The sequence below is a fragment of the Neopelma chrysocephalum genome, unplaced genomic scaffold (assembly GCF_003984885.1).
Source record: "Neopelma chrysocephalum unplaced genomic scaffold, ASM398488v2 Primary Assembly neopelma1_96714, whole genome shotgun sequence".
Lineage (NCBI taxonomy): Eukaryota > Metazoa > Chordata > Aves > Passeriformes > Pipridae > Neopelma > Neopelma chrysocephalum.
In genome coordinates, this window is record NW_020925358.1 from 159,300 (window position 1) to 175,919 (window position 16,620).

A 16,620-nucleotide genomic window follows, 5' to 3' on the forward strand; every position below is an offset into this window, starting at 1 on the left:
CTCAATTTGACCTCTTCGATTAGGTGACCTGAATTCTTCAAGCTTGCAAAATCCTGGCTCTGGGCCTTCTAGATCTTATTCAAACGTCTAGTTTACCTAATTTATTACTGTGTGCGTGTACTACTCCTATTCTTTCTATAATAAGGCCTTTGGTCCAGTGAGCAGAACAGAACATGATATTAACCAGTGCTCCTAAAATGTTCTTCTAGCAAAACAAGTATTGGGGTTTCTAAACAGGCCAAGATATCTCAGTTAACTTTTTTAGGCCTGGTTCCTGTTTCACTCCAAAAGGTTGATGTCCTTCCATTGCTGGGGCCCCCAGAGCTGGATGCAGTACTCCAGGTGGAGTCTCACCAGAGCAGAGTAGAGGGGCAGAATCACCTCCCTCAACCTGTTGGCCATGCTGCTTTTGATGCAGCCCAGAATATGATTGGCTTTCTGGGTTGCAAGCACACACTGCTGGCTCATGTCCAGCCTCTCATCCACCAGCACTCCCAAGTCCTTCTCGGAAGGGCTGCTCTCTATCTGGTCATTCCCCAGTCTGGGAGTTGCCCCGACCCAGGTGCAGCACCTTGCACTTGGTCTTACTGAACCTTATGAGGTTCCCATGGGCCCACTTCTTGTGCTTGTCTCGGTCCCTCTGGATGTCATCCCCTCCTTCAGGCGTGTCAACTGCACCACTTAGTTTGGTGTCATCTGCAAACTTGCTGATGGTGCACTCGATCCCTTTGTCTATGTCATTAATGAAGACACTGAATAGCACTGGTCTCAATACAGACCCCTGAGGGACACCACTTGTCACTGATGTTCCTCATGACACTGAGCAGTTGACCACAACTCTCTGGATGCGACTGTCCAACCAATTCCTTATCCACCAAACAGTCCATCCATCAAATCCAACTCTCTCTTCAATTTAGAGAGAAGGATGTTATGGGAGACCATGTCAAAGGCTTTACAGAAGTCCAGGTAGAGGACGTCCATAGCCCTTCCCTTGTCCACTAATGTAGTTATTCATAGAAGGCCACTAGGTTGGTTACGCAGGACTTGCCCTTGGTGAAGCTGTGATGGCTGTCTCGAATCACCTTCCTGTCCTCCGTGTGCCTTAGCATAGTTTCTAGGAGGATCTGTTCCAGGATCTTCCCAGGCACAGAGGTGAGGCTGACAGGTCAGTACTTCCCTGGGTCTTCCTTTCCATCCTTTTTAAAGATGGGTACAATGTTTCTCCTTTTCCAGTCACCTGGGACTTCACCTGACTGCCATGACTTTTCAAATATCAAGGAGAGTGGCTTGGCAACTGCATCAGCCAATTCCCTCAGGAGAATATATAACAGCTCTGATTGGATTGCTCTCTTAGGGTGGTTTGGTGGTGGTGACAGCTAGGGGAGGCGGCCGGTTGCAGGCTGTGTTTTGAGCATTTTGGTTTTGAGTATTTTATTGTTTGATTTGAGGAAACATTTTTGAATTCGTAGCTCAATTACTGTTGAGCTTCGAGTGGTCCTTACAAAGATTATTCAAGCATATTTGAACTCTGAAGATGCATACCAACTGATTAATTGTATGCTTACATAGTAAGAGTCGCTATTTATTATTTTTTCACCCTCCTATGTGAAGTAATTAAGTATTGGATCCATGTAGGCTTGTGTCTTAATAGTGAGGTTGGTCCAGTACTCACTGGTCTCTTCATACTAACTAGGTGTAAAAATATTGCTACCTGCCTATGCTGCCTTGTTAGCATATGAGTTGGCCTTTGTTAGTCATAGCTGCTCTTTAGGATGCTGTAAAGGGTTTGCATGGCCAGGTTTTACTAGCAGGTGGGGCTACAGGGGTGGCTTCTTTGAGAAACTGCTAGAAGCTTCCCCCATGTCCTACAGAGCCAATGCCAGTTGGCTCCAAGACAGACCTGCTGCTGGCCAAGGCTGAGACAATCAGCGATAGCAGTAATGCCTCTAGGGTAACATTTAAGAAGGGAAAAAAAAGAGTTATTGCACAGATGTAATTGCAGCCAGAGAAGAGAGGGGTGAAAATATGTGAAAGGACTCTGTAGACACCAAGATCAGTGGAGAAGGAGGGAGAGGAGGTGCTCCAGGTGCTGGATCTGAGATTCCCCTTCAGCCTGTGGTGCAGACTGTGGTGAAGCAGGCTGTCCCCCTGCAGCCTATTGAGGTCCATGGGGATGCAGAGATCCACCTGCAGCCTGTGGAGGAGACCCATGCCAGAGCAGGTGGATGCCTGAAAGAGGGCTGTGACCCTGTGGGAAGCCTGTGCTAGAGAAGGCTCCTGGCAGCACCTGTGGCCTCATGGAGAGGGAAGCCCATGCTGGAGCAGGTTTGCTGGCAGGACTTGTGACCCCATGGAGGATCCATGCTGGAGCAGCCTATTCCTTAAGGACTGCACCCCATGGAAAGGACTCACGCTGGAGCAGTTTGTGAAGGACTGCAGCCTATGGGAAGGACTCATTTCAGTTTGTGGAGGACTGTCTCCTGTGGGAGGAAACCTATGCTGAAGCAGGGGAAGGACTAGTCTCCCCGAGGAGGAAGCAGTGGCAGAAACAACGTTTGATGAACTGACCATAACCCCCATTCCCATCTCCCTGTGCTGCTGCATACAGGAGGTAGAGAACTGAGAATAAAGTTAAGCCCGGGAAGGAGGGAGGGATGGGGGAAAGGTGTTTTTTAGGATTTGTTTTACTTCTCATTATCCTGCTCTGGTTTTGATTGTTAATACATTCAACTAATTTTCCCAGTTGGAGTCTGTTTTGCCTGTGACGGTAATGGGTGAGTGATCTCTTCTGGTCCTTAACTCATGAACTTTTTGTTATATTTTCTCTCCCCTGTCCAGTTGAGGAGGAGAGCGACAGAGCAGTTTTGGTGGGTACCTGGCATCCAGCCAGGGTCAAACCACCATAGATATGCAATCACCAACCATATGAAGTTCAACAAAGGAGAGTGCTATATTCTGCACCTGGGATGGGGCAACCCTGGGTGTACGTGCAGACTGGGGAATGAGATGCTGGAAAGCAGTGTCACAGAAAGGGACCTAGGGGTCCTGGTTGATGGCAGGTTGAATATGACTCATCAGGGCCAACTGTGTCCAGGGGGGCATCAGTCACAGCATCGCCAGCCGGTCAAGGGAGGGGATTGTCCTGTTCTACTCTGCACTGGTGCGGCCTCACCTTGAATACTGTTTGTAGTTTTTGTCACCGCAATATAAGAAAGATATTAAGCTATTAGAGAGTGTCCAAAGGAGGACAGCAAAGATGGCGAAAGGCCTTGAGGGGAAGCTGTATGAGGAGTGGCTGAGGTCACTTGGTCTGTTCAGCCTAGAGAAGAGGACACTGAGGGGAGACATCATCGCAGTCTACAACTTCCTCGTGAGGGGAAGAGGAGGAGCAGGCACTGATCTCCTCTCTTGTGACCAATGACAGGACCTGAGGGAATGGTCTGAAGTTGTATCAGGGGAGGTTTAGGTTAGATATTAGAAAGAGGTTCTTCACCCAGAGGGCGGTTGGGCACTGGAACAGGTTTCCCAGGGAAGTGGTCACAGCACCAAGCCTGACAGAGTTCAAGAAGCGTTTGGACAATGCTCTTGGGCACACGGTGTGACTATTGGGGATGGTCCTGTACAAGGCCAGGAGTTGGACTTAATGATCCCTGTGGGTCCCTTACAACTCAGCATATTCTGTGATTCTGTGATATTATTGCTGTTGAAGCACTGACAATTTAATGAGCCAATCACAAATAAGATCTCTGGAATCTGAGAGGAAGATGAGCAAGTACATCAAAATAGCATCAGGGAAGAAGTAACGCAGCCTTTGTGGTCTCTGGCACCTGATAACCAGACAAAAGCTGATACCTTTTGACCATGATTGGAAGCAGGCTTATTAATCTCTTTCTCAGAAGTCACCTTACTGAGGACAATAAAGATGGCAATAGCGTCTATTTTAGAACTGTGATTGGAGACATAATGATAACTGCGCATTGTTGTATCCTTACTTAGGCTTTCTCTATTTTAATTGTGAAATGAGTAACGTTGTGGAACTTCTCTGTGCTGTGCGGTACAGGTTTTAAAAACCCTTGTGCCAACACTGAAATATGGATTCAACTTCAAAAAATAGTTGCATATGTTGAAGACCCACAAACTTACCAGGTGTCTCAGTTTGAAGAGACTGGAAGGTTTGCTAAAGAGGATGAGTTATGGGACAAAACAAACTCCTCTGTCTCAGCAATTGTGAATTAAAAAATTACGGGGCTTTAATCAAGGAAGTGTGGAAAACAGAAGAGATAACAACCCTTTAATAAAAGATATATGTATGTTAGCAAAAACAGTAACAGAACACAAAAAAACCAAACTAGACAGTAGTCCTAGAAAAAAAGGGTCTGAGTGGATACTTCTCTGTCCTTTAGCGCAGTCCTAATCGTGGCCTGCAGGGGGAGCTGTTGGATCGCTGAAGGTGCAGGGCCTGCAGTTCTCTGTTGTGGTCGGCAGAGGGCGCTGTTGGGCTCTGGAGGTGCAGAGCCTGCAGTTTGCTGTGGAGGTCGGCAGGGGGCGCTGTTGGGCTCTGGAGGTCACCACGCGGGAAGAGGGGTCTGGGGGGTTGGTCTCGGGTCGCGGGAGGAGCCGAAAAGAAGATGGGGGACCCTACCCTCAATGGAAGGAAGGGGTAAGGAAGGCAGTTCACCCCCAACAGGACTCACTGTGGTTCTCAGTTGATGGTGCCCCAAAAGCTCCTCCTTTTCTCCCAGCGAGCACAGAGACTCTCCAATGAAACACAGCAGGTCCGGGCTGGGGACAAGAGACAGCTCCCAGGCCAAGCTGAAGTCAGCAGTCCGGGCTGACCGGGACGGGCAGTCAGACAAACAGGCTTCCAGACCTTCTCTCCAAATGCTCCGCACACAGACCCTGCACACAGACCCTGTCTCCGTACTCCAAAAAGAACCCAGCAGACAGCCTGTCTCCCCTCCGAGCAGAGCCAGCCTTCGAAAATGGGCCATTAGCTAAGAATGTAGCTCAGCGGGCTAAATCTTTTGTAAAGCTAATGACCTCCCCTTCCCCCTTCCCTGTTTGAACTCTGTTTCTCTTACAGGGAAGCAGGGAAAGAAAAATTCCTCTCTCAGATTATAACCTATAACACCAGGAAATAAATGCATCTATTTAGGAGGTAATATGGTCCTGTATTCTTGTATATTTAATAACAGTTTTAACATTTTATTCCAAAGAAAAAGGATATAGGGTGATTAGCTCAATGAAAAAGCTTAGGAAAGCTTTTTTTCATCACTTGTCACTTGGGAGATTACTAGTTGAGGCAAAATGGACTCATAGTCAGTCCAATTTTATAAGCAGCTTTCCCCATTCTTGTCACCTAATTAGTTTTTCCTGGGCTATTTGACCCTGGCCAGATACCAGGTACCCACTAAAGCTGCTCTCTCACTGTCCCTCTGCAACTGGACAGAGGAGAGAGGACAAAAAAACAGCTAAGGATTCATGAGTAGAGGTAAGAGCTGGGAGAGGTCACTTACTGATTACCTTCACAGGCAAAACAGACTCAAAGTGGGGCTAGTACTTAAATTTATTACTAACAGGATAAAAGCCAAAGAGTGAGAAATAAAACACTCTTAAAAACACCTTCCCCCCCACCCCTCCTTCCATGTTCTCCCTCCCCCCCCAGCGGTGCAGTGGGATGGGGAATGGGGGTTATGGTCAGTTGTTGTTTCTGCCGCTGCTCAGAGAGCAGTCCTTCCCCTGCTCCCATGGGGTCCCTCCCACGGGAGACAGTCCTTGATGGACCTCTCCAGGGTGAGTCCATCCCTCGGGCAACAGTTCTTCCCAAATTGCTGTCCCTTGGGTCACTCCTCCATGGGGTGCAGTCCTTCACGAATGAGCTGTACCGACGTGGGTCCCCCACAGGGGCCACAAGTCCTACCCGGGAAAAACCTGCTCCAGCATGGGCTTCCCTCTCCACGGGCTGCAGGTCTCTGGCAGGACCCTTCTCCATCCTGGGCCTCCCACAGGGTCACAGCCTCCTTTATGCATCCACCTGCTCCAGCATGGGCTCCTCCATGGGCTGCAGGTGGGTCTCTGCACCCTGATGGTCCTCCATGGGCTGCAGGGGGACAGCCTGCTTCACCATGGTCTGCACCATAGGCTGCAGGGGCCACAGCTCCAGCACCTGGAGCACCTCCTCCCCCTCCTTCTGCACTGACCTTGGTGTCTACCTTGTTGTTCCCATGTTCTCACTCCGCTCTTCCCTGGCTGGAATTCTTTCTGTGCAACAACCTTCTTTTCTTAAATATGTTATCACAGAGGCATTACCATTACTCCTGATTGGCTTGGCCTTGGCCAGCAGCAGGAAGTCCGTCCTGGAGCCGGCTGGCATTGGCTCCATGGGACAGGGGAAGCTTCTAGCAGCTTCTAACAGAAGCCACCCCTGTAGCCCCCCCTGCTACCAAAACCCAGCCACAGAAACCCACTACAGTGTTGAAAATGGAAGTGACTCTCTGGGCCATCCTCTCTATTTGCTGGATCTGAATCAGCCAACCCTTACAGCTGATCACTGGATGACCTGCCATAGTGTGTAAGCTCTTAGTAGGTATGTCTTAGAATTGTTGTCCTGAGTGTGGGCTTGCTGCCCTGTGCACAGCACCAATTCACACACTGAGGTGAGGTATTTCTATTTTTTTATTCTAGTTGGTGCAAAGTAGGGAGCTGAGTGGTAACCCACAAAAGGCTGGCTCCCCAATCATCAAAACCTTAAACTATTTATACATTTTAACAAAGGCATTAATGCTCACTGGCTACAAGTTACATAGTTCTCTTATTAATTAGTATTCTATCTTCTATTGCTTAATGATTCTCTCACTTCCCATGCTAATTAGTCCGCATGTTCAGTCTTCCTCTTCTTTTGGGTCAGTGGGTTTCTTGGGTCGTTGGTCCATGAGTCAGTGGTTGCAATCTTCCCCTGCCAGAATTATCTTTTACCCAGTTGGAGCTGATTTCTGTACAGTTGCTGAGCTGGCTTTATTAGTTTCTTCCTTATCTTGGGAGTTCTGCCAGATGTCCTTGTGGCCCATAAATTCTGCATTCTTTGTGTCCACTATGAGTGGTACATCCTTCTTCCCAAGCTTTGTTAACCTCCCCCTAGGTCTGAGATCACTGAAGCATGTCCAGCCCTAAACCTTAACAAAGCAATTCTACCAAGAAGTTAATTTATCTTTCTAACACCTGGACATCAGCACGTGCTCTTAATGTTTTGTGTAAACAGTAAAGTTGTGAACGCATAATTTAGCAATGGGTTATAATTTTTAGAATGACATCTTTCAGTGTTCATGCCTTTGTATCATAATAAAGAGGGAGTGACTTGAGCTGGATATTACTCTATGTTTACTGGAGGTCAAGATTTGTACAGTTTTTAGTAAACGTAGAGCAGAACCTTCCTTGGAGTATTTGGACATGATTATTACCTTAACTGGAATTACTTTGTGCTTGACTTCTCACATCTGAGCCCTTCATGATAGCAGGAAGGATCAACCTGCCTTTGCATTTCAAAGCCCTTTAAATACCATTTGTAATTAAATGTACTTCCTCTTTTTATGTTGGCCAGCTCTTAATAAAACAAGACATTTCTTAACTCCTTAGATCTTTGAGAAGAGTAAAATGAGAAAAATTGGTGTGAAACCTGTAAAGATATATGAGATCTCATTTCCTTTATTCCTCTGATTCATTTAGGCATTCTGATAACAACCATTGCTTCAAAAGGGGAATTACAGAATTGGCCTGACCTCTTACCAAAGCTTTGCAGCCTGTTGGATTCTGAAGATTACAATACCTGTGAGGTAAGGAGGCTTATTTTGAAATGGATTATTATTTAAATTTGAATATTTTTTGTCTCTCTTCATAGATACTATATATATGTATAGTATTTTGTATGTGTGTATATGCACATATATAATCTTTTTTGTTCAGTGTTTATGAAGGAAAATAAATAAATACCAGCCTGTTTTAAACTATGAAGAGAAAAAGTCTTGTCTGATTTTTTAAAAATCTTGCTTTTAAGCATTTTTAATAATATGAATAAATAAATGAGCATTGAATGTTAAAATTAAAATTACCACTTACCTGTTATAGACTCATCCAGCTTGAGATGTTACAGATGATAGTATAAAGTGCTTAAATAAAAAGTCTTTAAGGTTATTTTAATTTAACTCCATATTTAGTCAACTACATTTACTTTGTTAATTAGCTACATTTACTGTGGTCTTTTGCTAAAATTATGTTCGGTACGAAACCTGAAATGTTACTTTCTTCAAAATGTAAAAGAACAGATTTTTTTTGTTGTTTTTGGGTTTTGTTTGTTTTTAAACAGGGTGCATTTGGTGCTCTTCAGAAGATATGTGAAGACTCTGCTGAAATTTTAGATAGTGATGTATTGGACCGACCACTCAATATCATGATACCTAAATTCTTGCAATTCTTCAAACACAGCAGTCCAAAAATAAGGTAGGTGTAGGTGTTATACTAAAGTTATCTGTTAAAAAATTTTTTACATGAGCAGCAAGGTTGATATTTTGTAGATCAGTTTAAAACATGCTTAGTTTTTTTAAACAATCCTGCATATGCAAATGTGAGAAGCGAAGGCACAGAAATTTCATGCATCAGTAATTTCCACACTTATCTGTTTAGTTAATAAATCAACCTCGCCTCTTTATACATCTTCCAAATCTATAATCTTTCTGACTTTGAAAATATTTTTTTTTAATATTTTGCATATTATTATGAAAATTTCAATGCTGTGGTTAAAATTTCATATTCTGATTAGAAACAACTGTCTTGCATTCATTTTGTTATGACTGCAGCAATGGGAGAGTAAAAAATTATTTGCTGATAATAGTTTCTGAGTTCTTGCAGAAAAATATTTTTCTGCTTTAACTGCACCAAAACTTATAAAACTCTATCTTTCAGCTAGATAAAATTAAATGGGTTCAACATCTTTTTACTTTAATACAGTATTAATCTTTCCAAAGTAACAGAAGTATAGAATAGAAGAAAAATTCCAAATTTAACTTGTTATTGCTAATATTTATCAACAAGAACAGTAGCTTTTACCCTGAAATAAGCCAACAATGTGCCCTTGCCACAAACAAGGTGAATGGTATCCTGGGCTGGAGTGTTACCAGCATGGGAGGTGATTCTTCCCCTCACCCTCCAGGTGAGGCCACACCTGTAGAACTGTGTCCAGTTCTGGGCTCCCAAGTACAAGAGAGACATGGAACTACTGGAGAGAGTCTAGTGAAGGGCCACAAAGATGATGAAGGGACTGGAGCATCTCTCCTATGAGGAAAGACTGAGAGAGCTGGGACTGTTTAGCCTGGAGAAGAGAAGGCTCATGGGTGACATCATCCATGTGTGTAAATACCTGAAGGGAGGGTTCAAAGAAGACAGAGCCAGCCTCTTTTCATTTGTGTCCAGTGACAGGACATGCAGCAATGGGCACAGACAGACACAGAAGGTTCCCTCTGAACATTGGGAAGCACTTTTTTTACTGTGAGGATGACCAAGCACTGGCACAGATTACCCAGAGAGATGGTAGAGTCCCCATCCTTGGAGATATTCAAAAGCCATCGTGATGTGGTCCTCTGCAACCAGCAGTAGGTGGCCCTATTTGAGCAGCTGACCTACAGAGGACCCTTCCAACCTCAACCATTCTTGTGTGATTCTCTGAAATGTGTTTTTTGTCTCCTGTTTGAAAATTATATTGAAAGATTTTACGACTTGGAGGGTTCAATTATTGCCAGCAGTAGTAGATGGTGAAGATTAGAAGAAAGAGCATAACTAGGAATATATCTTGATAGGATTTAAATAAGATTTAAAAACTCACCTAAAATAGATGCACACTAAGTAAAATATATAATGAAGCATGAACTAGCACTTGTAGAAAGATAAGCTTTGGCATTGAGATAGTTAAACCAGTTTCATCTTTAAAGCAGATCACCTGCTGATCTGTGGCCTGGTTTCAGTACATAGCACTGAAGTATGAAGAATATTTGTAGTGTCAGTAAAATACTATTAGTATTTAACAGTATTTAAATATTAACAGTATTTAAATCTGTCGAGACAACTTTTGAACACTGTTTTATGAGACTTTCTTCCAAGAAATGTCTGAACAGACTAGATATTTGGAGTTATGTTAGTAAAAATACTTGAATGGATCTTCAGAGGCTTTTAAAGGTAGCTTTATCTTGTGCCTTTACTTATATAATTTGGCTTTTGTATCTCTGAGAATGAAAAAGACTTGTAAGCAGTGGCTTTGCATGAAGTGAAATAGAAGAACCAGTTCTTCACTTTCAGTTTGTTTCTACCACAAGTGTTTTATTATATATCCTAATGCAAGTGTGTATTTGTTCTAAGCTACAACTATATTACTGATGCATATTGGTCTCATTAAATTATAAAAATCTTGCCAAGGCAGTTGGATACTTAATAATGAAGAGGATACTTAATAATGAAGAAGGGCATGCTAAAATGTCACCATGTTGACTTGTATGGAATTGTTACTATCAGAGAAAATTAATAATCATAATAATATATTATGATTATTATGAAAAAGAACAACCTTGCATACTGTTTGGAATGAATGTGCCAGGTATAGTCATCCTGCTATGTTTTTTATTTACTGAATACTTAATTTAAAATTATTTATTATATATATTGGAGGTGGTACTTAAAAATGTGGTTTAGTAATTTTTCTTGGTAACAATATTGATGTGCAGATTTGTTCCCTCTTGCCTCTAGAAAATGCTTGGACAGTGTGATTTACTTCCTAATGTTTTTGATGCCTATGTGCAGTTTAGAAAATGTTTAAGTCATGAAAAACATATTTTAACTGTTCCATTTGTAGGTCTCATGCTGTTGCGTGTGTCAATCAATTCATCATCAGCAGAACTCAAGCTCTTATGTTGCACATAGATTCTTTTATTGAGGTGAGTGTGAATTCTTGGTTCGGGGGGTTAAGTCAAATAACATATCTAATTTATCAAGAGCTTTGAATAATGTTTTACAACCACCACTACCCCCAAACTCCACATTGATGGCTTCCCATTCTTAGCTTCAATCCCCGTGGGTTGAAGGTGATTCTGCATGTTTATGCTCAGAATAATCTAAGAACTCTCCCAGCACAAGAAATTAGTACTTTGAAAAATGCTTCCTTTTCATAAATAGAGGAAACTTCTTGCATAGAGGTACTGACAGCAATCTGTCACTTCCCTGTGATTGAGAGTTCAGTACAGGGATCATCATGTCACTGAGTCTAGATTATGGGTCTCTGAATACTACTACTGAATGTGGATTAGAAGGATAATATTTTGGGTTATCCAGAGTATTTTATTTGCTGCTGTTATGTACTGAAGGCATTTTCTAGCTTCAGAACTTCATTAATGTTTAGGGAAAAAAAATTCAGGGAATAATGTTCTTGTGTCTAATGTACATATGACCAAAACACTGGGTAACAATACACACTGAAAGTTCGAAGAGTTCATTTACTAAACCGTGTGTTTAGGAAATAATACGATTTTCTGAGGTGTGAGGTGGGAGGGTACAGAAGTACATGTTTGCATACTTTAGTTTGCCAATAATGCCAATTTAAATACAAGTTGAACTAGATCAATTGAAGCTTTTCAACTGGTATTACTTTCCAATAGAATCTTTTTGCACTGGCTGGTGATGAGGAGCCTGAAGTACGCAAAAATGTTTGTCGTGCTCTGGTAATGTTGCTGGAAGTTCGAATGGATCGCCTGCTTCCTCATATGATTAGTATAGTTGAGGTGAGTCTTATTTCCCAAATTGCATACTGAAACATGTTTGGGATTGCATAAATAATAGCAAATTAAAAGCATACATCAGAATAGGTATGTTACTCTTGCGCTTACCTACTCTTCATTATATGCTTGAGGTTGCAAAAGTTTCTTTTTAGCTAATTGCCAACATGACATTGTATTTGACAGACAATGCGTATGGCAGTTGTTCATTCTTCATTAAGTTACTTAATCCTGAAATGGCCAGGATCAGCTATACCATGGAGCAGCCAGGCATTGTCTGACCACAAGTGAGAAGATCATGTTAAAAATCTTAGGTCTGGTGCTGATACTGTTGCAGTTTACACATTGAAGCTGTCACCTTTTTGGATCTTTTGACCACAGCAAGGATAAGGAATGTAATTTTATATATCTGAGATGCTCTTTGAGCTACTAAAAAAGCTGCCTGCCATTGCATTCAGTTTTACAGGTTGGTGTCATTTGATAGTTCCTTTATCATTCTAGATTAGTGCAGACTTGCCTACCAGAGGACCAATCAACTAGTACTTGTCTGCTCAACTGAGTTGTAATTTCCATATTTCTGGGAAATACTGGCAGCTTCTAGGCAGTCTTTACATACGCTACTTGCTAGATTGGAAATATAGCAAAGATCAGTATCTTTCTCATGCACATATATGAACAAGCGGGTCATAACCTAGTGTCAAATTCCATATGAGCTAAATCCAGACAAAATGAAGAAGGTGCTAAGTTGTTTTTTTTTGTTTTTTTTTTTTTACTCCTGGACAAAGGCATTAGAGAGGCATAAAATTGAGATTACCTGTAACATCTGTCTAGTGTTGTCTGGAATTCCATGACACCAACCCTGGCAGATATCTTCTCATGTAACACAGGACAATTAGGGATTGTTGGTACTTGAGGTATTTTTTTTCTTTTGTTTGGTCTGGTTTGGGGTTATTTTTGAGAGATAGAATAAAGTTTTGGAGATTATATTGTCAGCAAGTGATAACTTCTTTGGCTCTTCACCCTCCTATGATCATAGAATCCTAGAAAGGTTTGGGTTGGAAGGGACCTTAAAGATCATCTAATTACAAGCCCCCTGCCATGGGCAGGGACACCTTCCACTAGACCAGGTTGCTCAAAGCTCCATCCAACCTGTCCTTGAACACTTCCAGGGATGGGGCATCCACCACTTCTCTGGGCAACGTGATCCAATGCCTCATCACTCTCGCAGTCAAGAATTTCTTCCTAATATCTAATCTAACCCTGCTCGCTGTCAGTGTGAAGCCATTCACTCCAGGCCCTTGTCAGAAGTCCCTCTCTAGCTCTCTTGGAGCCCCTTTAATTACTGTAAGGTGCTCTATGGTCACCCTGGAGCCTTCTCTTCTCCAGGCTGAATATCCCCAGCTCTCTCAGCCTGTCTCCATAGCAGAGATGCTCCAGCCCTCTGAGCATCTTTGTGGCCTCTGCTGGACTTGCTCCAGCAGTTCCATATCCTTCTTCCCTGGGCTACTCTCAATCCATTCTCCACCCAGCCTGTATTTGTGCTTGGGATTGCCCCGACCCAGGTGCAGGACCTTACACTTGGCCTTGTTGAACTTCATGAGGTTTGCATGGGCCTACCTCTTAAGCCTGTCCAGGTCCCTCTGGATGACATCCCTTCCCTCTAGTGTTGACCACACCACACAACTTGGGGTTGTCAGCAAACAAATCAGTAAGGAACTTGTGGACTTTGCAGGTAGAAATGATGTCAGCAACCAGAAGATCCAATATTGTATCCTCACTGTATCCCTTTTTTCGTTGGGAAGACTTAAAAGGCATCTTCTCTATAAAAGAAAGTAGTAGTGAATTTTTGCTCTATAACAAAGTTTATACTTCCTCCCCTCCCCCTCTTCCCCCCCCAGTTTTGGGACTACTGTGTACTATTATTGACTTCCCCAGTTCTGTATACATATTGGTATGTGCTAATGTAATATTCCAGAATATCCCAGAATGTTCAACATTCAAATGAGTCTGGTTTTGCTCCTTTGAAGCTTGAATGTTGCTGATGGTGGCTGATCTAACTGAAGGAATTCTTAAAAAGCGAAACATTATCCACATGATAGGGTTTTTTATACTTATGAAGAATCACTTTTAAAGTAGTTAAGAATAATAATGATTCAGTTGTGATTCTAAGACAGAAAGTCTTGGCCAGCATCATGCTTTTGAACCAGACAGGTTTAGTATTAACTTTCTTGACAAGTTCCTGGAGGATACAGGGATGGTTGAATTTGGATTTCAGTAGGTTTTTTGAGTGTGTACTTCCAGGTGAGAAGAAGCAGATATGTATTTTTCTGTGGTTTTTTTTTTCTCTTTTCTTTCTCTGAGAACATGACAACAGGATATGTCAGGAATAGACTGACCTAACAGATTTCAGTTATTAGATTGCACTTGTATGTTCATAGAGCATATTTAGCCAGACACGTGGGTGCTAAGATTTTTGTCAATAGAAGTCCTGACTTTTTGTAGTACAATTGTAAGAATTGATAGATGCAGGTTAACCAAGATGACCATGACTCACAGCTGAAGTGTGAAGAATAGATTTATTCCATCATTTGCAGGGACACACACACTGCTAAGTCAAAATGTAGCAGGGGCAAAAAGCGCAAAGTGTAGCAGGGGCAAAAAGCACCAGCCGGGTCTGGGCTTTGTCTTACATATCAAAGGCCTGATGCATGCGCAAGTGGCTCACAAGGCTGTTTTTACAGTTCTAAACTTTCTCTCTTATCTCCCTTCCCCCCAAGCCTTCGGGAAAGAATGCTTTTAAGTTTTTAACAACATTCTGTCATCTTCCTCGAGAGAATTCCATTTCTTTCAACAGACAGAAAACAACCAAAAGGAAACACAGGGTGTGAAGATTCCCACACTGAAGCAATATTCTTAGCAATTCCCAGCTGCAAGATTGGTCTTTGGGCGAAAACAATTCTAAAACCAACTTATTCTCTTTTCTCCTTGCCAGTTTTCTGTTTTCAACCCCTTCCTCCCTCAACAATGCATAATGCGATTACTTCTAATTAATGATGTTGATAGTATGAAGTTATAACACAGAAACTCAGCTTGTTGCTGAAGTAATAAGATTGTGTGCGTCCTGTTGCTTTCAGATAGATGTCTGTTACTGCTCAAATGATGTCTTAATGCTTTGTGCATCACGCTCTTCTTTTCTTGATAGTGATTCCAAAAAACTCGGTCTGAAAAACTGCTCAGAGTCTTTTTTTATCTTTAAGCAGCAAGGTATTTGTTTATTCAACGTTGGGAGCAAACCAGCTCACGCTGGACAAACTTGCTCAACTTGAAAGTGCAAAAGCAAGCTATTTTAAACACTTTTGATACATGGTTACATCATTTATTATACATATTAATAAGTAGGCTAGTCTCTGGGCGGAGTCTTTCCAGACATGCACAGTCTTCTACTGTGGGGGTCTTCTCCTCAAGCCTTCATCCCTCTGGTGGTCGCCATGGAGGTCTTCCTCAATTTGACCTCTTCGATTAGGTGACCTGAATTCTTCAAGCTTGCAAAATCCTGGCTCTGGGCCTTCTAGATCTTATTGAAACGTCTAGTTTACCTAATTTATTACTGTGTGTGTACTACTCCTATTCTTTCTATAATAAGGCCTTTGGTCCAGTGAGCAGAACAGAACATGATATTAACCAGTGCTCCTAAAATGTTCTTCTAGCAACACAGGTTTTGGGGTTTCTTTGCGGGCCAAGATATCTCAGTTAACTCTTTTAGGTCTGGCTCCTGTTTCAATAGTTTGACATAGCAAGACTAACACAACATTGTTACAGAGTATGCAAAGCAGTTCTGAATAATATTCCTATGCTATTTTGTAATTTTTTGTTATGAAGCAACTATTTCCACTGCCTAAAGTCAGTAGAATTTTTTAGCTTATCATTGAAAGTACTTATTGAAGTATGGCACAAGAACAACCCTGAGATTAGCTCAGTTGGTTAGAGCATGGTGCTAATAACACCAAGGTTGTGAGTTCAATCTCCATATGGGCCATTCACTTCAGAGTTGGACTCGATGATCCTTGTGGGTCCCTTCCAACTCGGAATATTCTGGGAAATACTAAAAAAGCCTAAAAGCCTTCAAATAATATTTCCCACAGTTTGCTTTGCTACTAGTATCACTGTTATTATGGGGGCCTACAGGAAAGATGGGGAAGAACTCTATCAAGAGTTGTAGTGACAGGACAAGGGACAGTGGTTTTAAACTGTTAGAGAGTAGGGTTAGATTGGATATTAGGAAGCAATTCTTCCCTGTGAGGGTGGTGAGGCACTGGCACAGGTTGCCCAGCAATGTTGTGGATGCCCCATCTGTCTCAGTTGAACGAGACAGAAGTGTTTGCTAAGGAGGGTGACTTATGAGGAAGACCAAGCTTCCCCCTCTAACCAATTGTAAATCTGAAATTAAGAGGCTCCAGTCGAGGAAATGTGGAGAAAGAAACAAAAAATTAACAGCCTTTTATTAAAGGATATATGTGTATAGGTAGCACACCAAAAGAACAAAAACAAACAACAATCCTGCACCCAAATTCCCACCCAAAAACAGTTCTTTACTCCTTTTGGCGCAATTCTAAGCACGACCAGCAGGGGGCGCTGTTGGATCTCTGGAGGAGCAGAGCCTGCAGTTGCTCTGTGGTGGTCGGCAGGGGGCGCTGTTGACGAACCCCACGTGGCAGATGGCGGATCTCAGCTGTGCCAGGTGGTTCAAGACCCCAAGGTGTGTCCCCCACCCTCAGCCACGAAAGCGGCAGCTAGCAAGGGACAGGGATGTCAG

General features: G+C 42.6%; 1 protein-coding gene across 1 annotated transcript in view; it reads left to right on the forward strand.

Annotated features, from left to right (window-relative positions):
* LOC113981708 (transportin-1-like) overlaps positions 1-16,620 on the forward strand; it is an 87,294-nt gene that overhangs the window by 33,645 nt on the left and 37,029 nt on the right. The window contains exons 4-7 of the mRNA XM_027709263.1: positions 7,723-7,829; positions 8,360-8,493; positions 10,892-10,973; positions 11,691-11,813. Coding sequence (XP_027565064.1) covers positions 7,723-7,829; positions 8,360-8,493; positions 10,892-10,973; positions 11,691-11,813 — 446 coding nt within the window. The remainder of the gene's footprint in view (positions 1-7,722; positions 7,830-8,359; positions 8,494-10,891; positions 10,974-11,690; positions 11,814-16,620) is intronic.